The sequence below is a fragment of the Nannobrachium achirus genome (genome assembly GCF_963921795.1).
Source record: "Nannobrachium achirus genome assembly, chromosome: 8".
In the NCBI taxonomy this organism is placed as follows: Eukaryota; Metazoa; Chordata; class Actinopteri; order Myctophiformes; family Myctophidae; genus Nannobrachium; species Nannobrachium achirus.
Window position 1 is genome coordinate 9,906,303 of NC_137817.1, and position 25,117 is coordinate 9,931,419.

The following is a 25,117-nucleotide window of genomic DNA, read 5'->3' on the forward strand; positions in this document are numbered from 1 at the left end:
GTGGTAGCGGGGTCCTCGCTCTCACTGTGCTGCGCCCTGGTGACTGTGGGGAGACATTTTCCATTCCAGCTTCCTCCTCCTCCTCTTCTCCCTCTCAACGAGGGATGGGACGATAAGCGATATTATCGTTTGTCGTGATAAAAAACACTCTGTCATGCACTGGGTTCAATTCATCTTTTATTTGCCGAGCTGCATATCCGGTACCTGGTAAACCCTCTATAATTGGTAAAAAGTACTTATAATATACGTACTTGATACGTACTTGATGCAGTCTTTTTTGTCACTCTCTATCAAATGTCTTTGCTAAAAAAAATAGCAGATCTACAAGCTCACAATTGTGAGCTTCTAGATCGGCAATTTTCTTGGTGAATGTTCCGCCCCGGGATAATGGATTTTGATTTATCGCGATAATATCGTAACTCACAATTTATTTTGTCACAATAATCGTGATATGAAATGTTCATATCGTCCCATCCCTTCTCTCAACCCTGCCCTGAATAATAATACTGTAAAAAAAGACCCCCGTACTCGTGAAGAAGCGACGACGCAGACCACTCCCTCGTCTTTCCCTTGCGTTGCACAACAGAAGGCTTTATGAGAATCCTGTGGTGTGTGTGTGTGTGTGTGTGCGAGCGCGTGCGTGTGTGTGCGTGTGTGTGTGCGCTTGCGTGCGCACAGGGAAGAAGCTCATGCTAATGTCTCATTTGGATAATGAGGCGTGGAGTGGAGGTTGGCAGCGGCAGCTATACTCGGCGAGCGGACCCTCCTCCCTGCCGAGAAGCACGGGGGGGCAGGTAGGCGGGGTGGTGTAGCGCAGGTGGTGGTGGTGGGGGGCGGGGGGGGGGGGGGGTGTGTGGAGAGAGGCTATACTATCACGCTCCGTCAGCACGCGGAGCCCAAATCCACTCAGGTAGCGCCGCTGCGTCCCTCACCCACGGATGGATGGTTTGGGGGAGCGGGTGGGGATGGGATTGGGATGGGATTGAAGTACCATCCTGTACCGAATGACCTGCGAAGGCCCCTGGCGCGCGTTATAGCAGCATTTGAGTGCACTGTTCCCAGCCAGCCCTGACGGCGTTATGTTATGCTTTGGAACGAGGCTGTAATCATATACAACGCATACACGCGTGGCCTCTGGATGTCTGAATAATTCATGTTGGAAGGAGGAGGAGGGGGGCAAGCAAAGGGATGGCACGGTGCGCTAGAGCGTGTAGCGGCAGTGACGGGACGGGACGTGGTGGGGGTTCTGGCGTTTTGACAGACGAGGACAAACTTAACGTTCTCCAATCTCCATCACAAGTGCCGACCGACGGCCAGGCTGGCGTATAGAAAGCTATCCGCGGTTGCGTTCGTACCGTTTACACGCCTCGATATGGACGTGACGCGAGTTTGTGCTACGAAAGGAGGCGTCCTCTCGCCGCCACCGCCGACCGCCACTGCGCCCACAAAACCAATTTACGCCGACCGCTCCCTCCCCCCACCACGCGATCTGCGTTTTATACTTAAAGACTTATATTCATCTTGCACAAAAAAACTGCTTTTGTGGATCAGCACGCAGCTTAACACCGTTTCTTTCGGGAGGGGGTTTCTGGAGCTGTTAGCACAAATGGGATTCCTCGCCGGGAGAATGTCACCCCCATTATGTCTCCCTCGCCGTCTGCCAATCAAGCGCGCGTGCGAGCAGCAGAGAAGTTGACCCGCAGCCTGCAGAGACGTGTAAACAGCATCTCCTCCTCCTCCTCCGCCTCGCTTTTGATTCCCAGCCCGCCTCGGAGCGCAGGCGTTTTTTTTTTTTTTTTTCAGGCGGCCATTTTATCTTCTCGGCCAAAATTCCAATATCAGATCCACTGAAGCATATTCTTTTCAAGTCGCGCCACGGAAGGCCCGTTATTTATTTATATTTTCATTGGGCCCGGCGTGATGTTTTATTCATCTCACTTTTACCTTGAGTTGAGTTTTCCCTCTTTTAACGGATTTGGACCTGAAGGCAAATCTGTGTCGCTTTAGATTTGAACCCCTTTAACCATTATTTTTTACGCTTTAACTATTAAAAAATAGCAGATATACACGCTCACAGCGAGGCTGTAGATCTGCTATTTTTGGAAAAATCGTGAACATTTGCGCAAGTCTTTGGATATTTTTGACCCGATTCTATAAAATGTCTTCTAAATTCTAAGTTCTCTTAGTTCTAACTTTTCTTAGTTCTTAAACTTTTCATGTCAAGGACCCCCAAAAATTATTTTGCCCGCCGACCCCCATTTGAAAATATGTTGTTCCAGGGACCACCCAGAAGCAAATATTTGAGATACAAACTATCGCTTTTAAAAAGATATATTCAAAGTGTCAAATATTTCAAAAATGGCAGATCTACAAGCTCACAGCATTAAATAATCCTAGGCCTAAATTGGTTAACTTCATTTTGCCTCCCCGTTCACAGAACAGCGAGCTATAGCTTGTTCAGGCGAGCGTGAACAGACGTCGGCGGCGATTTGCGGTTGCTTACAGAAGGATCCATCCTGACGCCTTCTCGCTAAATTGAAGAGAACACATTCACTCCATCCAGGTTAACCCTGGCACCTCTCCTACACACACACGCACGCACGCACGCACGCACGCGCGCGCGCACGCACGCACACCTTAAACTAACAGGCTGTGGATCTAGCCAATTTGCTTGGTACTATAAGGCCAGTGGAGGAAATAACAAAGTACAATTACTCAGTTACTGTACACAAGTACACAGTACTAGTCAACTTTGCAGATTTTAACTGCAGATTTTTAAAATCTTTTTGAAGTGCCAAGATGCCCCCAGTCTCCATAGACTTCCATGTAATTCATAGTGCACGGACCATGCACGTCGCCCATGCATAGAACATGCACCACGTGTGTGCACGCCGTTCACAGCTTTCAAACTAAAAAATCTGCTTGGAAATCCGTTCAGGCATTCATGATCAGCAGCCATTATGTTTTCTTCAAATGTAAACAAACATGGCTGCCATGTTTGAAAGATGGGGTTGGTATGGGGGTCAAACATGCAATTTCTCGATCGCGATCATGCCTAGTAGATTCTTTTTTTTTTTTTTTTTTTTTTTTTTGCAAAAACAGCCCAAAACTCGGGCGTGGCAGCGGCATGGTACGGGAATAACTTGGGAAACTCGGGAGGGGGCAGCAAATTAGTTAATTATTAATACAAAACATACAATAATGTCCTATCTTATGCTGAATACAGGCATTTTACTTGTAGTTGTAACAGCTGTATTATTTTTTTGTTTTTATTGTGGTATTTTAGTCAAGTAAAGAATGCCAGTACTTCCTCCACTCTACTGTCCTGGTGCAGCATCCTGTAGTCTCGTCACCGAGGAGCATGTATCCTCTGTGACAGGCTGCGTTACGTCTCCATCACTGGCAAACCGCAGTCAAGAGCAGCAATCAGGATCTTCTTTTTTTTTGAATCGCTGAATTAATGCGTTTCCCCCCCCCCCGCACCGATGCGCCCTGCCCTCGTTCTTCTCAGGCTTCTTGTCGTTTATTTTGTCTGACACGATCGCTCTTATCGTCTTGTTATTTATTCGCGCCTCTCTCCTCTTTTACTTTTTTTTAAAGTTATGGTTGTTGGCACCGCCTCGGCTTCTCATCCGAGGTCGACCCCTCCGGCCCTCTTCCCATGGTTTCCCGTGTTTTATTTTTTGCTACCTACTCATAGCGAGAGGGTTTTGCAACAACCTCCACTGCTCCCCGTTGCGTTTCTTTTGAAAAATCTGGCGTCTGTCACAACAACAGCTTGTTCAAGGGATTGCGCCAAGAGCTCAGGAATGTTTTGTACCTTGTCTGCCTTCTCCTGTGCGTGTGCAGACAGGACCGTAGCACACCCAGGAGCACTGCCGGCAGGTTCAGCGTACCAAACTGTTTCTCTCTCTCTGTCTCTCTCTTTAAAGCGCCCCCTCTCAGTCTCTCCTCCCTCCCAGAGTCTCCTACGCCGGCTTTGAACCGTCTCTGACAGTGGCAACGCCACTCGCTCAGAGATATAAATTGGCGCGTGTGACATGTCATTGTCATGGGAAATTTCGTAGGAGTGATGTGGCAGCTTCCCCTCGATGTTCCTTGACGACTTGTTTACGGTAAACGCACGGAATCGCGGAGCATTTAGACGGAACAGGAAAACAACATCGCTGTGTTATTGCAAACGTTTCAGACGCCGTAAATCGCACGTTTCAATCTCGTCAGGAGGACCGAGCGCCTCAAAAAGAAGAATTGATTAATGGAACACCAAAAAAGTGCCGCGGGCGCAGGGTTTTAGATTCCTCGTGGCACCTCCTCCTGGTGTGATGCATTACCCGCGGAAATCCATCATGGCTCTCTGGGATTGAATTATCGCCGTTCACGGTGCCCCTTCATCCTCGCACCTATTAATCTCAGTAGTACATTTTGGGCTGTTTGGGTACTCAAGGTTACGCCGCTATCTGCGTACCTCCTGAGGCTTGTTAACCCTGCAAGGCCCAGCGTTGCTTTTTGGCAACATTTTTTAGATCATTTTTAAAAAAAATGTTATAATTAGTTTTCCTGTTCTTTTTTCACATTAACATCACCATTAAATCCTATTGTTTAGTATTACAATGTCATTGGCCACAATATTTGCATATAAATACCCCCCACAGTGGCTGACATTCACACCTCCCAGAGAAGTTGAAATTCCATCGTCTGGACGAACAACATCTCACTTTTTAACTGAAGCTATTCCTCACTAAAACATAAGTGAAATGCCTGTAATACTTTTTTGTCGTGATCATTAGAATGTCTAGAACATGTACATATGTTATTATTGTGAAAAATATCCCCAAAATGCAAATTAGAGCATGATTTATGATTTATCGCTATAAAACCTTACAAAAACATTATTAATTTTTTAACATTACATTTTCCTGTGATTAGGACTCCTACAACAGCATCTGATTTTTATTTTTTATTTATTTTTTGGCCAGTAGAAATTAATTCGGGTCTTGCAGGGTTAATAGATGCTGTTGCCTTTTGTTTCCTGGAACAGAGTCAGAGTTGTTGTAGTGGAGCTGTTTTATTTTGTATATATTTTTATCTTTCTCTTGGCAGGTGTTGCTGTGCTTATGTGCAGATTGTGCAACACCTCCCTGCCTCCATACTGTCACAAACCCCTACATGTGCTTCAGATGTGCTTTATTATTAGTGTTTCGCTAATGGGATTAGCGTGTAGCATGGCTGCTTTAATATCCAACATAGGAACATCCTAGGGCTGGGCAATTAACCAAAAATATAATACTCTATGTATTGAAAGCAATATCACCAATAAGCGACTTAATCTTGCTCATCTAGGTTAATCGAATAATCAAGATGCAGTTTTATTTTATTGTATATATAGGCCTATATCTATTTTATTTCTTATATCAATGAATCTATACGAAGGAATTCAAATCGATATTTTGTATTAATAGTCTGATTAACCACTTAACCCCTGCATTGGTCGTATGATGGTGGTAGCAAAAAAGAAAAAAAGGAAAAATAGCCGATCTACAAGTTCACAACATGTTGCAACGCAATGCAGTGTGAGCTTGGAGACTGGCTATCATTGCTATTTAAAAATGTACATAGTAAGACGCCTCAGGGTGACACGTGAGGGCGAGGTCGTGCCACAGTGATGTGGACATCAGTGATGTGGACATCAGGGATCTCCATAACTCCATATATGGGCATAAAAGGGATTTGTTCCCCTGGCATCACAGGGATCTCCATATCTCCATATATGGGCATAAAAGGGATTTGTTCCCCTGGCATCACAGGGATCTCCATATCTCCATATATGGGCATAAAAGGGATTGTTCCCCTGGCTTCACAGGGATCTCCATATCTCCATATATGGGCATAAAAGGAATTTATTCCCCTTGGCATCACAGGGATCTCCAGGGCATCATTAATATTGATGACATCAGGGAACTCCATACATGGGCATAAAAGGGATTTTTTTGTTAGTGTGACATCATAGTGAAGCCAGAGTGTGATGTCCGACCGTAAAAATGTGTACAGGTCTACGCGTCCAGACAGACAGACAGACGGACGGACACGGACAAGCTGTGACGTTTCTCATAGTAAACTGTGACCTTCGGTCGCAATAATTATCCATTAATCGTAAACCGAGGCAATTCCACATGGTAGACTTACCTCCAGGGCCGCAGAGCACTGTAGATCAGGTGAAATGTTTTTTGTATAGTGCTATCTCTGCACATTTGGATTCAGGGGGGGGGGGGGGGGGGGGGGTTTACAGATTGCTTTTTAGGAAGCGACCTTGCAGAAAGAAAAGAAAAGAAAAAAGCTGCAGAGCAGACACATAGTGGGTATCATCATTTAGCTGGGAGTGAGCAGAGCGAGTTCCATAAAGAAATGTTAAGTATTGTTCCCGGCCGCTTCCGCCGACTCTGAAGAGCGGCTAATTGGAGCTGTGCTCTCTCTTTGTGTCCTCTTTCTGACACCTAGCATCGACAAAGACACTGTTCCATTACTTACACAATTATGTTTTTGTTGAACACTCAAGTCCAAGGATGCACTAAACTAAAGCATCATTATAACTGCTTTTGGCAAATGCCGACGTTTTGCTGCCATCGATTGTTCTCGACAACACAACCTTCCAAGGCCTATTGTGTTGACTTTGCCTGTGTTGCTGTATAAACAGCCGAGGCCCCCATGTTCCAAAAAGCTACGAATTGGCAAGTTTTTTGGGGGGGATTTGTATATTTGTCTTACTTTCCCAGAGTCAGGCCAACAACACATGAATGGCTTTATGATGAAGTAGTAGTTCCTCGTACAGGGAATAGACTTGTTAGCCTAAATATAACAATGGTTGTAAACAAGACACTAGCAATTACATGATAGTTTGGTCACTTTTTATTTGTTTATAAAAGCAAAATACACATTCATATTCATCTGGCTCCTTGATATAAATCATGTCTCTGCTTGCTAATAGTGTCATTAGCAACAGTATAACTACATTGCAACATAGTTCTTAAGCTTTTAGTTTTTATTTATTTGTATTCTTTTTTACATATCATTTTGGGGGTCCTTCACATGAAAAAGTTTGAGCACCACTGGCATAGAAACATATTATTATTTTATAAGGCATAATTATATCCCTTTCTTTTCTGCTTTATTTTAAGCCATTAGGCAATATTTTGTCCTGCTTTGGGTACGTTGTGCAAAATGGTCAAATTCCACTGAAACTGAACTGACTTTAACAAAGATAAATGTTTCGGATCAGTTTCCGTCACCATGTTGAATTGCAAAATAAATCAACATGTCCAACATCTTTCCGATCATTCATATACAGCAGAGGTCTTCAACGGGGCGTCCGGGACCCCTATTGGGTTCTCAGAGTCACTACAGGGGGTCCTTCAAATCTTTGAGTGATAGAATGTTGTTTTTCTCCTTTTTTATATTACCCACTTGAACCCTAGTGTCTATGATTACTTTGTCCTGAGAACTTTAGCCAAAAATAGCAGATCTACAAGCTCACAACGCCTTGCAGAGCTTGTAGATCGGCTATTTTCGGCAAATGTAGAGTGGTGTATAGTGGAAAAAGAGCAGACTAAGTACTTAGTGAAAGGTCAATTTTATTAAGTATTGACGGTTCAAGTGGTTAAACATCTGAAAACACAAATTGACATGAATCCAAAATCCACTGACGATCGTGCTGTCAAACAATGAAACTATATGGAATCTATATGAGAAGGTTGTGGGGGGTCCTTGCTTCATCTCTCTCTCAACTAAGGGGTCCTTGGCCTGAAAACGTCGAAGACCCTGGTATACAGTACACGTACATGTGTTTTGTATCAGAATGTGATAGATGGCTCTCGCTCCAGAGGTGCTGTCACTCGATCCCACGTAAAAAAAAAAGAAAAAACGAGCATTCTGTGCCTCCTCCTTTGAAGGCGTTGTGCTCCCCGCCGCCCAGTAGCTTTAACAGTCCCCTGCATCTGCACCTCTCAGCGGGGTGTCCCATCGACGGAGGCATTCCTGCCTCAAAACTCCCAAATCAAAGCCAACACAAAGCTAGCCAATTAAAGCCTTGAAAGTCCAGAGTCAGTCAGAGAGAGGGAGAATCGGTGAAGGGGAGAGGAGAGGATTACGGGAGGCTGTTTTCCCTTCCACTCTATTTCTCTCTCTCTCTCTCTCTCTCTTTCTCGACACACCACCACCAATCAGGGGTGTCGCGCCAAATTCTGGGCCCTGGGTACAAGGATTCACTGCGGGCCCCCCATGAATGTTCCTCATACCCATTTAGACTGAGAACTCTTTTTTTTTTTTGCTTATACAAGCTCACAGCGTGGCACCGAGTGCCGCGCTGCAAGCTTGTAGATCTGCTATTTTTTGAAAGACCTATGTTTCTATGTCAGTGGTGCTCAAACGTTTTCATGTGAAGAACCCCCAAAATGATATGTATTTGGCCACGGACCCCCATCTCAAAATATTTAGTTCCAGGAACCCACCAGAAGCAAAATTTGAGTTAAAAATGTTCGCTTAAAACATACTCAAAGTCAAAGATTTGCACACATTTTCACGACTTTTCAAAAATAGCAGATCCATAAGCACGCAGCGCGGCACTCGGTGGCGCGCTGTGAGCTTGTATATCTGCTATTTTTCAATAGCTAAAGTATAGAATAATTCCAGACCCCTCCACCTTGGGCCCTAGTAACTCAGTCCCACTTCTCCCCCCCCCACCTTGTGACGCCCCTACCACCAATCCCCTCCATTTTCACCCCTCTTTGGGCTGGGTGGGTGGGTGGACGACGTGTTGGCAGGTGGAAGGGCTGACCTGGGCCCAGGCTCTCTCATTCATGTGTGTAATGAAGGCCTGTGTCAGAATAATCCCATTAGGAGGCCAGATTAAAAACCTGAGCTGATATTTGAGACTGTGCCCGGTGCTGCCTTGGAAATCCGAGAGCCCCCCTTTTTACCGCTGAGGAGTGGATTTCTTTTTTTTTTTTTTACCCCGTACGGAAACGGGGAGATAGTGAGTGTGTGTGTGTGTGTGTGTGTGTGTGTGTGTGTGTGTGTGTGTGTGTGTGTGTGTGTGTGTGTGTGTGTGTCTGTGTGTGTGTGTGTGTGTGTGTGTGTGTGTGTGTGTGCGTGTGCGTGTGCGTGGGTGTGGGAGGGATTGTGTGACTGTGGTAGGGAGGTCTCGCTACTCGGGGATTGACAGAGTGCCATGCTAATTAAGCCATTTAGGCCTAGAATTATTTAACGATTTAACTATTGGAAAAATATCAGATATACAAGCTCACAGCGCGGCACCGAGTGCCGCGCTGCAAGCTTGTAGATCTGCTATTTTTGAAAAGTCTTGTGAACGTTTGAGCAAATCTTTGAATATATGCATTTTTAAGCATGTATATCTGCTTGTATATCTGCTATTTTTTTGTAGTTAAAGCATAAGATATTGCGTAATAATGCGTACTCGGCCTAAATGCCTTAAGGAAGAGGAAGGATGCTGTACTTGCTCCCCTCCCCCCGCCCCCCCAATCCCCCTCCCCTTCCCTCCGGGCGAGAGGAAGTGTTTCGTGTCCCGCTCTACTTGTAAGATTTATCATTTCCCACTAAAGAGGCGGGCGTTCTAATTGAATATAATGACTTTGATTCGACAGTAAAGCGCAATAATTTGAAAATCATTTACTGGGCTTGTGCAAAATGAGATTCGTCCCTCTCTTTTGTCTTTGGGTGATGATGATAGCATAAATGCTGCTAATGTGCTATCAAAAGAGAGCATTAGTCTCGCTGGCCCGTGCTGATCAGATTTGTCTGTAAGGGGGCGTGCATACACCCGCCGGCAAGGAATCTTTCGGACAAGGAACGTATGGAATTTGTCAAACAGTTTTTTTGATTGATTGATTGATTATTTTATTAGACAAAAATGGAGAACAGTACAAGTATAGTCAATACAATTGAAATGTAGTACAGTACAAGTACAGTTAAACACCCTGTCTAAAAGGAACATCTCAAATAATACCTTTTAAGGTATTTTTTACGCTGAAAGCCCTCTGTATTTAATTCATGGACATAATAAATAGCAAACAAAGAAAACATTCAATAATATCGCAGTTATAAAAACACAGGATCGGGGAAACAAGGGGGTGGGGCTAAGGTAAGGGAAGGGGGGGGGGGGGGGGGGCTCACTTCTCCCCTGTCTATGGGAGAAGTGATAACTACCTCCCATAGACAGTTGTTTTTGTTTCAGAGATAAATGATAGTTGAGCTATGGCGACTCTCGCTCAGTGGAACATTATTTAAACAATTTAGGTGTTTAGCAGATGCTCTTACCCAGAGCTACTTACAAATGCAAGATCGTAAATATCTTCTTGAATCTTGTGTTTTAACATAATACTTGTGTATTACTTCAGGTGAGAACCTTGTATAAGCCCTATATGGGCTTCCTTTCTCGCCTGCACTTATTTTCATGCTTTTTTTTTTGTAATGTTAACATGTATTGTTTTTTATTGTGCAAATAAATAAAAAGAATAGTCAGCCGACGACAGGTTAAACGGTCAAGAAATCAATGAATTGCTACCAAGTAAACATCAAACCTAGCATCTGTCTAACCAACATGCTCTCGAAATAACTTTCTAGCATCTGCTAAGACATGACCAGGGGCGTCACACCAAATTCTGGGCCCTGGGTACAAGGATTCACTGCGGGCCCCCCATAAATGTTAACTATTGAAAAATAGCAGATCTACAAGCTCACAGCGCGGCACCGAGTGCCGCGCTGCGAGCTTGTATATCTGCTATTTTTGAAAAATCAGGAAAATGTGTGCAAGAAACCTATGTCAAGGACCCCCAAGATGAAATGTATTTGGCCACGGACCCCGATCTCAAAATATTTAGTTACAGGGACCCCCATAAGCAAAATTTGAGTTAGAAATGTTCGCATAAAAAAATAGGTATATTCAAAGATTTTCACACATTTTCAAATTTTTCTAACTTTTCAAAAATAGCAGATCTACAAGCTCACGCTGTGAGCTTGTATATCTGCTATTTTTCAATAGATAAAGTTATTAGGGCCCCTCCACCTTGGGCCCCAGTAACTCAGTCCCACTTTCCTACCCCTTGTGACGCCCCTGGACATGACATTTACTTCCTAACCACGTTCATTTCATTCACTGTTTTATCCTCTCTGGTTTGAATGAACCTATTAGTGCAGCACCTCTCCAGTCTCCACAGATAACGACAAACACTTTTATCGGTCCTTTTGAAAAATGTGTACGTCGTCTGGTGTATCATACTGTAAGGCAGTCAACAGACAGTGTGAAGGGATGTCAACAACGAAGGGGGAAAAACAAAACAGCACCAACAAAGAACATTGTGTCCACAACACGACAGACAGATTGTCAGGAGAGTGGTTATCTATTCAGAAGCTCTGTGGTTTTGGACCCAGGTTATGTGGCCGTTCTGGATCTTTTGTGTGGAGGAGGTTTGAATTTGTGGCCGGAATGGATGGGTCTCATAATGTTCTATAATGATGATGTGTTATTAAGGCAGAAATGTTGTCGCGTTTTGACCCACATATTTAACTCAACCGCGTTGACTGATGAGTTTGATTCTTCTATTTTTTTTTAAAGGCGAGCGAGTTGGAAATCTAACTAGAGTTCCAACATTAATTAAGTTGAATGTCTGATAAAAAAGGCAGGGGGAACAGTTTGTTTGTTTTGTACTTAGGGGCGTTTGCACAGCAGATAATTCCTTTGTTGGTATTGATTGTCGCAGCCATAGGGCATGGGGCTGAGAGTAAGGCTTGTAGCTTTCATTTTAATTTCAGATTGTGACGTCCCCGGGCAACTTGAGCTGCGTCTCAGAGACCTGTGGAAGATAGCGTTGAACATCCTGATGGTTTTGCCGTGACACCGATATGAACAGGAAGCTGCCTTGTTGCGTACATGTGTGTCAGTGGATCAACACTGTTCATATGAGCCTGGGGTGGGAAAAGACAACTTAGATTTACCATGACTCTTTAATTAACTCTTCCACTTTGTCTTCTTGACTGTACACACACCTCCACTGGTGGAAAGGAACTAGGTACATTTACTCAAGTACTGTATTTAAGTACAACTGCGGGGTACTTTGTATTTTACTAGAGTAGACTAGGTATGTACATTTTTCAATAGTTACATCTCAGCAAAAAATATTGTACATTTGACTACAAATTACAATTACTACAAAATATGCATGAACCACTCAAGCCCTACGTTATTCATGTTCGAAATAGAAGATCTACAAGCTCACAATGTGGCAAAACATATTGTTGGCTTTTAGATCTGCTATTTTCAAGATATTTTGACAAATTAATAAAAGATAAATCTGCATTATGAGTACATATACCTTTGGTACTTTGGGTACACTTTGATGCCAATACTTTTGCACTTTTACGTAGTAAGTAAGCTTTTGTACATTTACTTTTAAACAGTAACTCGAGAGAATCCAGGACTTGACGTGTAACAAACAGTAGTTTGTGTTATTGCTACCTTGACTTAAAAATGTTGGGAATTCTTCCATCACTGATGACAGCGTGTGATGTGCCCTGCCTCCTCTCCTCTCCCAGTCATCTCCTTTAAAGCACACGCTCCACGACGCCTTTTGTTACCAGGTGAACCTTCGGCTCTCGTCATTGAAGGCTCAGCCCGTCGTCGTGTCGTACAGGTTCTGACAAGCACTTCTTCCTCATGCAGGCAGCACTGTGAGGGCTTTGATCACCTCTCGGAGAGATAATAGCATCCGTGTCTCTCACATCTGCTTTGGAAGCGGCGAACGTGTACGCGTTGTTTTATTTTGACTTAAGTAAAGACGGGTGTTAAAGGGGGAACAACGTGTATTTTCTTTCTGTACTGTAAGTGTCTGGTTTGTACCGGAGAGTGATCAGTGTTTGTGCTTTGTTGTGCTGTGTTGTTGTTGCTGAGCGATGTGAGGGTTTATGGAGATTACATTTAGACGTACATGTTTTGCTTTTGAGACGGCTTTTCTGCTGCAATCGTCATTGTAAAAAGAGGGTGTTATTGCGAATTTGCGACTTAACTGTAGGTCGCAAGTTTACTATGAAAACCATCACATCTTGTCCGCGTGTCTCTGTCTGTATGAAGGTCACGCCTGACACTGTGGTTCCCCTGACACATCACTGTGACATCACAGGTGATATCACAGGTGACATCAACTTTGTAAAAGTCCATATATGGGTATTCCCCAGAATCCCTTTTATGCCCATATATGAAGATCCCTGATGTCATTGATATACTGTACATCACTGGCCAAATGGCCAAGGCATGGCCCATATCTGTGTCAGGGAACCACAGATGCCCATATATGGAGATCCCTGATGTCATCAATATTAAGCCCATATCTAACAGGACTTCATATGGGAATGCCCATATATGGAGGAAGACAGCCCATATCTGTGTGGCTGGTTCAGACAGGGATCTCCATGTATGGGCATAAAAGGGATGTACTGTACCATATACAGTACATCGATCTCCAATATGGGTACCAGGGGTCTCCATATATGGGTAACTGGTCCGATATACATCACTGGCCAGATGGCCAAGAATTGGTGCGACCTGAGGCGCATTAATAGTTATTATTTATTTTTCTTATTAGTATTAGGCTTATGGAGGCTGGCTTCCTGGACCTCGTATGAATCAGTGGTTCTCAAAGTAGGGTCCGGTGACCCCCAGGGGGTCCTTGAGGCGGTCAGGTCTCCACCTTAATGATGATAGTTTGGGACAAAAAGGAGCCTTATGGGTCTGTAACTCTGAGAGTGGAACCATGTGTACGGGGTCCGTGGATGGCCCAATACGCATACCAAACTGGGGGTCTGTGACTGTGAAATTAAATAAGGTTTGAGAATCACTAGTTTGAATCATTTGAGTCATTCCATCTGCTCTAGAGCGTAGCTCATCCTCCATTGTCGGTCTACTCTACTATAGTGTGTGCGCATGTGTGTGCGCGCGTGCGCGCGCGTGCGTGCGTGCGTGCGTGCGTGCGTGCGTGCGTGCGTGCGTGCGTGCGTGCGTGCGTGTGTGTGTGTGTGTGTGTGTGTGTGTGTGTGTGTGTGTGTGTGTCTGTGCGTGCGTGCGTGCGTGCGTGCATGTCATTGAAGTGTGTGTGCTTGTCGTACAGCGTACCCACTCTGGTTTGCGTCGTAACCATCAGGGTGTTTCATGTGTGTGCCTGCCTGGCCTGCTGATAATCATCTCTGGCAACTGCTGTTCTGATGTCAACTGCATCCACTGTAAACATGATTGAATCTCACACTACAGCCCTGCTGCTGTGCTCTACTAATGCAACGCTGCATACTGTACACGCACTGTACTGCACACACAATCCTACGCTACAGAGGAGGCTGTGTGAGATGAGTGCTGCAGCATCGCAGATTGTTTGTGTTCTTCTATATTGCTGCTTTTGTTTTCCCCGGCCGAGGGATGTCAGAATGCATGTTCATTGTTCATGGGCTTTATATGCTTTCTATAGAGAAACTGTTCTATTTCTCCCCTTTTTGGCTTTGTTCATTTCATTCTTTACTTCTCTGAAATGGCATGTGGTTCTGACTGACGCTCAATGCTGTGGATTAAATCAGGGGTCTTCAACGTTCTCAGGCCAAGGACCCCTTAGTTGAGAGAGAGATGAAGCAGGGACCCCCACACAACCTGTTCATAGATTCCATATAGTTTCATCGTTTGACAGCACAATCATCAGTGTATTTTGGATTCATGTCAATTTGTGTTTCCAGACATTTAACCACTTGAACCGTCAATACTTAATAAACTTGACCTTACACTCTGTACTTAGTCTGCTCTTTTCCCCCTCTACACCAAACCTCTTTGCTGATCTGCTGCGAGGCGTTGTGAGCTTGTAGATCTGCTATTTCTGGCTACAGTTCTCAGAATATGGACGACTAGGGTTCAAGTGGTTAATATAGACAAGGAGAAAAAAAAGCTTCTATCACACAAAGATGTAGAGGACCCCCTGTAGTAACTCCCCCTAGTGGTCCCAGACCCCCTGTTGAAGACCCCTGCTTTACTTCTCTGAAAAGGCATGCGGTTTCTACTGGCGCTCAATGCTGTGGATTAACTGATGGTTCTGGGTGGGGCTGGCTGGGGGTCCACCGTCGTGGGATTGGGTGGGGTGGGTTGGGGTCCTTCCTTGTCCTCCTTTGCTTGTTCCCTTCCCCGTCTCCTTCCCTCATCGTCCCCCCCCCCCCCCCCCCTCCCCCCCTCCTCCTCCTCAAAGAGCACTTCTTGCACCTCCTCTTCCTCCCCCACTGAGCACTGACACACTTCCCTTCCATCTTGTGTTCTCCTTCCTACCCAGACTTCCCTAACAACCCGTCACCCGGGGGCCACGAGATCCCCCAGGAGCAGCACAACCCAGGCGCCGCCATCGGGGGCGCCGTGGGCGGCGTGGTCCTGCTGGCGGCCGCCGCCACGCTGCTCTTCGTGTTCCTGCGGCGCCGCCAGCGCACCTTCAAGGGCGACTACAGCACCAAGAAGCACGTGTTCGGCAACGGCTACAGCAAGGCGGGCGGCGGCGGCCTGCCCGCCCACCCGCCCATGCCCAAGAACCTGCAGTACCCGGACGACTCCGACGACGAGAAGAAGCCCGCGCAGATCGGCGGCGGCGGAGGCATCGGAGGGCCCGGCGGCGGCGGCGACGAGCGCGACGTCTTCGACGGCGACGCCGAGGACCTGAAGCGGCCCTATTTCACCGTGGACGAGGGCGAGAGCCGGGACTACGACGAGCGGACGCTCGCCTTCCAGTACGACCCCGAGCCGGAGATCGCCGACGACATGATCTCGCAGACCGACGGTTCCGTAATCTCTAAGAAAGAGTGGTACGTGTAGCCGGGGTGGCGCCGCCGCCGTGTGCAGCGAGCCAGCGGCCAAAACCCCCCAGAGCGCCCCCCCCCCCCCCCCAGATCCCCCCTTCTGTTACCCCCACCGACACCCGGCACCACCCACACCCCCCTCACCCCCCCCCACCCCACCGACTACCGTCCCCACGTCCTTACTGTCTGTTTGCATCACCACCCACAGTGCCATCTAGGGCTGGGCAATAGATATATATTTATCGATATTCTATCGATACTGTGATATGAGACTAGATAATGATCTAGGATTTTGGGATATTGTAATATCGTGTGATTGTAATTATAGGTGTTGTCTTTTCCCCCGGTTTAAGCACTTAAGCGCTTAGACACTAAAACAGCAGATTTACAAGCTCCCAGCACGACGTGACGCGGCACGTTGTGAGCTTGTAGATCGTTAATATTTTAGAAGAAAAAAAAAACATGTCGTCACAAATACGATATTATCGTAACAATATCGACATCGAGGGATACTTGGTCAAAATTGTGTGTGATAATTTGAATTTGCCCATATCGCCCAGCCCTACCTGTCGGTAACCCCTAGTACCCCCCACCCCCACCCCAACCCCACCCATCAAAACTGCAGCATCAGAGGATGACGCGTCAATTTAAACTACAAGCGCCGCCGTCGACGTGTCAACTTATTAGTGCAGCGTGATAAAACTGAGATTTCCTTTCGAAGGAAGGCGAACGATAACAGGAAAAGGATATGTGATCGGACTTGCAATTGGGCCAGTCGCCATCGGCTCAAGGCCAGGGAGGTGGTTGTTTTGTCGTTTTAAATATTGGTGTATTATTATTTTCTTTTAATTTTTTTGTGTATATTTTTTTCATGTTATAAATGTATTTAGTGTATACAGAATGAAAAAAGAAAAGGACTGCGGGATGAGGTATTTGCCGTGCACATTTTTTTGAAAGTCCTACACTGGATGTACGATTTTTTTTTTTTAATTTTTGTTTTCTCATTACCATTGCCTTTTTGATGTATTTTTTAAAATATATATATATTATGGTCTTTTTTTTGTATGATTTCAAAGTCGGCTGAGAATTGAGAGAATGAATTAATGTCTTAATTGCAGAGGGACTTAATACTAAGTGTTCATAAATATGTGGTCTAACTGTTTCAGAGGGGGGAGGAATGAAATATGATGTTTGCCATACGCATCACAACATACACCTATCATTTACCGGTTCTCCACTTTCCATAGGGTGGGCTTTTAGCAGTGAACAAACGGCAAGCTTTTGTACATTTACAGCATTAGTAGTAATATATTATAGCTGTTTTCCAAAGACATGCTTAGTGGTTATCGATTCCAGCGCTGTTTCTTCTGTCTTAAAACAAACAAACGAAAACTAATGATCCGCAAACTTTCAAACAAAGGATGATTTTTTTCCCATTTGATTTGGTGCCTACTGCGGTAGGGGGGGGCCACTGCGGGTGGTAGGATAGGGCCTGCAATGAGTTTAATGGCTACAAACAATAACTGGAAGGAGATTTGTCCATTCCCTTACATATTACACAGACACAGACACGCACGCACGCACACACACACAGACAAAAATGCCTGATTTATTCTCCGTCATACGACGAAGGATAAACCCAGGCTTTAATGATGCTCTGAAAATGTCACATGTGTCTCTTGACTTGAAAAAAGGTTTACCTGTGTAATTGAGCTCTAAATTTGACCACTGTAATGAGATGTCTATTTTTGTGTCCAGCTGTTGCTGTCCAGATGTTTTCCTCTATTAAAACCCCCCTTTTTTTTGTGTAAAGCAAGTCAGTGTCAGACACAAGGTGACTTGGTGGCGAGGGGGAGGTGGGATTCTGCAGTAGTGATTCATTATGTGACTTTGTATGACACGAATTGACCCTTATATGGTACTCAATACACCGCCAGGAGAGGAGGGAAATGTCAAGCGATGCTCCGTGAATGTGTTTCCGCCCAGCAGTGCGAGCGAACTCTTCTTCGTCTAACAGGGAGCTTGACAAATATTAGCCGTGACTGACTCTCATGAAATACAATAAGTCACCTGCTGCTTTTCCTCTGGTTCTTTGTAAATGTCTTGCTGATTTAATTTCCACCGCTCCTTTGTGGATTCCAAAACGGGAATACCGGTAAAAAGCAGGGAGTCTTCTTTGCCATAAACGTTGGCAGTTGTTATCGGCCGATGGGTAACGCGATAACATCATCAGAAAAGGCATTAATCGAGGAACCTGGATGTATCAAATCGCAGCAGCCACTGAATGGCCTTTGGATTGTGGATTAAAAAGCAAAAGACTTACTTCTCTCCTCAGTGCTGAGGTCCAGCGGGAAACTGCTGGAAAAAAAAAGATATATATATATGGAAAACACACAAAAAAAATGCATCGCTTACAGTAACAAGTTAAATGTAAAACCGTCATGGGACAAAACAGGAGCAAAGGAATAATGGGAGGAGGATTTCAAATGACATGGGACTGGTTCTGTCTGAACAATATAAATACTGTATTAAGCCTTATTTTTATGCATGGTTTTGCGTGGGATGTGGAAAGTAAGTAATATTTCTTTCTGTATGGAGCCATTGCATCTGTTTACCCCCCCATTCGGAGCTCAACAGATGTCACGCTGGCTGTGTTTGCATTGTGACGGGGAAAAACCTACTTTTTTGTGCGCTTACGGGCAGTTACCCAAACGACAAGATAAAAAATAAATAAAAGAATGCAGAGATAACATCTGCAGATGGGAGGGCTCCGCCATGCTTGTCTATTGCAGTGGTTCTCAACCTGTGGCTTCAGGACCCCCAAGGGGGTCCCCACATGATTATGGGAGGGGTCCCCAGATTATGGCATCAAAAGAAATCAACAAACTATCCTATAAATACTGGTCAAACCTCAAACCAAATTGACAAAATATATACGAAAGAGGCAAAACATTTGAATATAGCGAGGCATTGTGAGCTTGTAGATCGGATATTTTCCACAATATTATGTATGTATCCGTTGAGGCATCTAAATGGAATGCCTCAGCTCCTACATTCCAGGTGCTTATCAGGGTGGGGGGTTCAAATAAGATTATTTTGGGGGGGTCGTGGCCTGAAAAGGTTGAGAACTACTGGTCTATCGTACTGTACATTAAGTCACAGGATGAGCATGTCGATAGTTGAACCTCCAAATAATGTGTGATATTATACAACTCAAAAGAACCACGTGGACATGGGAATTATAATTGTCCTTTTAAAACTGTTTCTTTCCTTTTTTTCCCAATTGATTTTCCTTCTTACACTTTTAATGTCAAAAAAGTAAATGATTGTGGGTATGGTATATAGCTGGCTCATAATAACGGAGAAAGTTGATTCAGAGGCTGATGGCAACGTCTTGATTTGTACTTGGTTGCGCGTCAGTGTCGCACCAGAAATAGCATATACTCATCCCAGCTGCAACCAGATATAAATCAACGTTAAGTGGCAGTAAGTGACAAGAGTGACTATAAATTAACCACTTGAACCCTAAGATTCCCCCCCTATTAATCAAAGATCGCCGACATATGAGATAACAACACGTCACATGCGACGCGTTGTGAGCTTTTAGCTTGGCTATTTTCGTGGCGAAAACGATTTATTGTTGAGGGAAGAAGTACTAGAAGATCTAGTATGGAGCCCTGGGGGAACTCCGGTCAAACTCGATTACAGGGTCTGAGTGGTTTCTTTAGGGTTGTGTAGTCTGTTTAGTTTGTTGTTTGTCTGCTTAGCTCAGATGATGTTGGTCTTAACCTTTCAAGTTAGTGTGATATATACATGCCCCGCAGAGCAGAGACAGGCTTAACAGTATGTGAAACTTTATTTTTATTTCTATGTTTTTTCATTCTAGCATTCAGTGCCTATCTAAACCCCAAGGGACATGTTGTAAAAAAAAAAGGAGGAAAAAAAAAGAGAAAATAATGCTGCTCTGTGCTCTGTCATCCGAATCATTCATGTCAGAATACAACGATACTTATCTACACTACAGTATGTCTTTTTATTAGATCGAATCGATGGATATCGTTTAGCTGCAATGGATTCAGATGGTGTTCTTGTAGGTGGTGACATTATTTACATCGAGGTTCGAGTTATTCCAATGTGTCAATCAATCTTCTTGAAATCGTTGCAATCAGTTTGTTATTTTAGAGAGTCGTGGTGTAGCAAAATGGTGATTGATAGCATTTAACAGTTAAAAAAAAACAGACCGAACGCCAAATTAGACGAGAGGCATAACAAAATACAAAATCGGTTACAAAATCTTTTTGTAAAGCACAATGAAGTCTGATTAATCAAACGACTGGATGTGTAATTTATATGGTATAAAATGTATCTTTTGGACGGCGAGGAGGTTATAGCCTCGCTCCAAGCACAACATTGATGTTATTGGCTTCATTTGTGAGAAAATCTTTAAACGTTATTAGTTTCTCCGTGCCGTTATGAAACCACTGCCATTATGGTTCCCCCCAAACACCTCCTCGACATTTTGACTTTCATGGACCCCCCCCTGTTTGATATACATTAGGCCACAGACCCCCATTTTTAATCTTTTTTTATTTCTTTTTTCATCTCTGGGACCCAAATCTACACTGTAAAAAAATGTGTTTATTTTACTCTTGAGAGCGTACACATGGTTCCATTTAGCTCCATTTATACCCTCTCAGAGATAAAGACCCGTATAAAGCCTCTATCAGAGTCCAGGGTGAAGAGCTATTCACTTCACCGCGGTGTAGTTTTCTAGCTATCACCTAAAAATACATAACACAGCCTAGGTGATAGCTAGGAAACTAGCAACGTGGTGAAGTGAATAGATCTTCACCCTGGACTCTGATAGAGGCTTAAGGGTCCATTTGGTCCCCCGACCCCCATATTCAGAACCAGTGTCCTATAGAACAAAATAGCCGGCAGTTTTTCTGGTCTCCATTCCTGTTTTCCTCCGGTGGATGTAAAAAACGTCGTGTCCACGTCGTCAGGGTGATCAATACGTTTATATTTTATAATAACTGACTGTACATTCATTCCATCCTAATCTATACTTTTTTTGTATTATCCGTGCTTTCACTCCAGAGTTCAACATTCCACTGTAAATAATGTATATAACGCTGAGATTATTATAGTCGGGTTTTATTTAGAGACAACTGCATAGGGGACCCCTGGTCATGTACTGTAGAAATATCACTATTTTGACAGCAAAAAAAAAAAAAATGAAACACAGATTCAACTAATAATATTGATTAGGGATGGGACGATACGCGATATTATCGTTTATCGTGATAAAAAAAACACTCGTGATAATCGTATCGTGGAGATTTAATTCATCGTGATATCGTCCTCCGTCGTGCACGTCTGGGATCAATTCACCTTTTATTTGCCGAGCTGCATATCGTCGTTGTCGGGCGGAAACCTCGTATCTCCAAGTTTCAAAATTGTACGTTCTTTCGCAAAGTAAAGCCCTGCTTCATCATACAAGGCTGTGACACAAAAGTAGTGAAAACAGCAGATCTACAAGGACACAGCGCCTCGCGGTGCGAGGCGTTGTGTGCTTGCAGATCGGCTGTTTTCTTAAGTCATTTTTTAAATGATAAATGCAAAACTAACGGTTTTGGACATACAAGGTTTTCATCGGACAACGACAATATCCAGTACCACTTAAACCCTCTATAATTGGTAAAAAGTACTTGATACAGTCTTTTTTTCACTCTCTATCAAATGTCTTTGCCAAAAAATAGCCTGCTATGTAGATCTGCTATTTTTGGGTAAATGTTCCGCCCTAGGATAATGGATTTAGATTATCGCGATAATATCGTAAATCGTGATTTCTTTTGTCACAACAATCGTGATGTGACATTTTCACATCGTCCCATCCCTAACAATAATAACACATCACAGCATTGATGATCCATATAGGCTTATTTCCAAATTCCCACCCAAGATGCCAGTCCAGTTTGTTTCTTTTCTTTTTGATATGCCAACAACAATGGCTCTTCAGTCATATTAGGGGGCGATAACGATTCGCCCCGAGAGAAAAGCAAATGGGAGAACTTGTCCGTGTGCAGCCATGTGAATGTATATTTCTGAGGGTGTTACAAATATGAGGAAAAGAAAAAAAACCTAAACAAATCTTGTTGAATTGTGATGACCCAGTGAAGTAACTTGTATATGTTTTAAACATTAAATGATTTCAATAGTCAACCATTGCTCTGTCCCAAATCACTGATTGGTTAGACGTGTGTACTGTACAGTATGTGATTTAAGGTATACGGTAACTAAGGGATATATTTGTGTTAAATTAAGCTTGATTCAATGTTTAAATATTTTTGTGTCATTTTATGTGATTTCAATCTCAATTTTAATGTTTCATTGAAAACACCTGTCCTTGGTTCTGGTGACTGAATATTGTCCTTCTAATGCGCGATGAGGCCATGTGTGAGTGCGTGCGTTTTGTGAAAACAAAAATGAATAAGACAAAAACACGGCCCCCTCACCCATTAAAAGGACAATATCAGTCACCAGAGCCAAGGACATGTCAATGAATCTAACATGGTTGGTTTGATTGATTGATTGATTGATTGATTGATTGAAGAATGTATTAGAAGTTTGCAATAGAAAAAAGTACAGTTTCATGACAGTACAAATCACTGGTACAAGGTCAACTAAAAGGAGATCCTAGAAGCTGGTTAGCCGGTGAGCTGGTTGGTGCCTTGCATGGTTTCCTCCGCCACCGGTGTATGAATGTGTGCGTGAATGGGTGAATGTAATGCACAATCTCTGTAAAGCGCTTTGGATCAAAAGCGCTATATAAATGCACCATTTACCATTTACCATTTAGAAAGCTCTACGGCTTATTTCCACAGGAACCACACTTTAAGTATCTCCTATAACATTGAAAGACAGACGGATAGAACATAGTACTTTATCTAGGATAACATCAGGTTAAAATGGAGTTAGTTTAAGTTACAGTGGATTTGTAGAAAGTGGCCATATCTGATCAAATTAATATCAAATACTGAATCAAGCAACTTAAAACTGTCATTTTAACTGATGTTAAAATGACGCCAAGCATGTTTTAAGGTGAAATATCCCTGTTAGTGTTAAATGGTTCAATATTAAGAGAGCAATCATTGTCTGAACTCATACAGCAGGGTTCCCCAATTAGTTTTCCCCAAGACCCGAATTATGTCTAGGGTACAAAGCCGAGGGCCACAACATTGCAGGGGGCGACGGTGGCGTTCCCACTACTCCAGCGACAGTTCAGATATCGTCTTTGTCGGGTGTCCAAAACCGTTCGTTTTGCATTTATCATTTAAAAAATGATTTAAACTAGTGAAAACAGCCGATCTACAAGCACACAACGCCTCGCACCGCGAGGCGTTGTGTGCTTGTAGATCTGCTGTTTTCACTACTTTTGTGAGACGGCCTTGTATGATGAAGCAGGGCTTTACTTTGCGAAAGAACGTACACATTTGGAGATATGAGGTTTCCACCCGACAACGACGATATACTAGTGTTGTTGCTGCTCTTATACCACCATTATTACTTGGGTTGGTGGGGGCCAGACAGTAGCCCCCCGCGGGCCTATTGGGGAACCCTGTCATACAGGATACAAGGATAAGCAACTGAAATTGGAAGTAATAAACACAAAAAAAATAAACTTTAATGAAATTGAAGCTGATAAAAAGTGTTCTCTCTCTCCTGTTCAGATGAAATTGGCCTCCCCCCTGAACATACTTTAGTGAAGAGCTGGAGAGATGGGGAGGGAGATCCATCATTTAATCAGAGTATAGAGCTTTACATTTTTAAAGATACACTTTTTGTTTTAACCATACAATATCACTTACCTTTAATATGCTCGTAAGACATGTTCTATTGCAGACACTTGGACACTCTGGATACATTGAGATAAAACCTCAGATGCCACTTGGTAATGTGAGCCGTATTGCCTTTATTTTTTATACCTATATGGATTAAAGTCCAACATGGCTTTCTCCTGGCTAACTCTTGTCCTTTCTATAAAGGATGATTTATACAACCAGGCATATCCCTAACCCATGAGGCTGGTAAAGTCGAGCCCTGCTGCAGTAATACCAGATATTAAAGTTATTTTACAGTCCCATTCACGTAATGTTCCTGCAAAGTTCTGGAGAGGGAGACGGGTGCAGCGCGGGGCCATCCGAGCTCTGCGGACATTACTATAGTCATGTTTCCATAAACTTATTCGAAAATAGGAAGCAAATTTTCAGAAATGCGCATTAAGACAAAGCGAATTTAGCCTGTTTCCATTTGCCGGTGTCATTCGAATTAGCGACGGTCGCATGAGCCGACTCAGTGCGCTCCCTACCTCCTTGCCCACCACTGGTTGTCGGAGGTTGTCTTTGCACAAAAGAGCTACAGCTGGCAGCCTGGCATGTTGTGAAAACGGGAGGAATTTACACACGGTCTGTGTCACTCCATGTGTAACAACCGGTTTGTTTTGTGGGCTAACGCTATACAATGGACGTTAAGCGGCAGGGGAAAGTGTTTAACTTGGAGGACGATACGTCATAATTTATTGGCTGACCCGTTTCCATTCACAAATGCTCATTTAGTTTATTCGATAAAGCCTCAAAATCCACCTCCTCCAAGCGGATAAAAGTTTTTGCGGATAAATAATGTTTATTCGATTTTTGAAGTGTTTCCATAAAAAGATTTATGTGGATAACCCTTAATTCGCATTAAGAGGCTTTATGGAAACACCACTAATGACTGTGCACCCCACCCGCACAACTCTGAGACTGCACACCAGAAACCAAATGGACCCGTAATGGTCCATTTGTACACTCTCCGAGTTACAGTCGTTGTCACAGTGCGTGTCAGGTGAGGATCCAAATGCAGAATAGACAGGCACAGGCAGCAGAGCAGGTGAAATGCAAGAAAGATGCATGCTTTACACAATCGGAGACGAGCGAGGGATATGCAGAGGACTAGTAATGACAAGAACTGGATGAGAACACATGCAGTTAGATTTACAACCTGGCAACCACAGGCTGAAACACAGAGGTAGACAAAGACCAAGTAGACACAGGTGTACATGACTACAATCAACACACGATTGGCTGGAACTGAACAGGACACAGGTGAAGTACATTTGCTAATTAGAGGACAGGTGAGACAAGAGAGGAAGTGGCAAAACAGAAACACTAGGGACATCTATCATCACTATAATAAAAGTACC

General features: G+C 43.8%; 1 protein-coding gene across 1 annotated transcript in view; it reads left to right on the forward strand.

Annotated features, from left to right (window-relative positions):
* Window positions 1-15,889, forward strand: part of nectin1b (nectin cell adhesion molecule 1b) — a gene marked incomplete at its 3' end in the record, with an annotated part of 251,705 nt that extends 235,816 nt beyond the window's left edge. The window contains exon 6 of the mRNA XM_080731181.1: window positions 15,360-15,889. Within this exon, the coding sequence (XP_080587307.1) occupies window positions 15,360-15,889 (530 nt within the window). The remainder of the gene's footprint in view (window positions 1-15,359) is intronic.
* Between the last annotated feature and the right edge of the window lie 9,228 nt (window positions 15,890-25,117).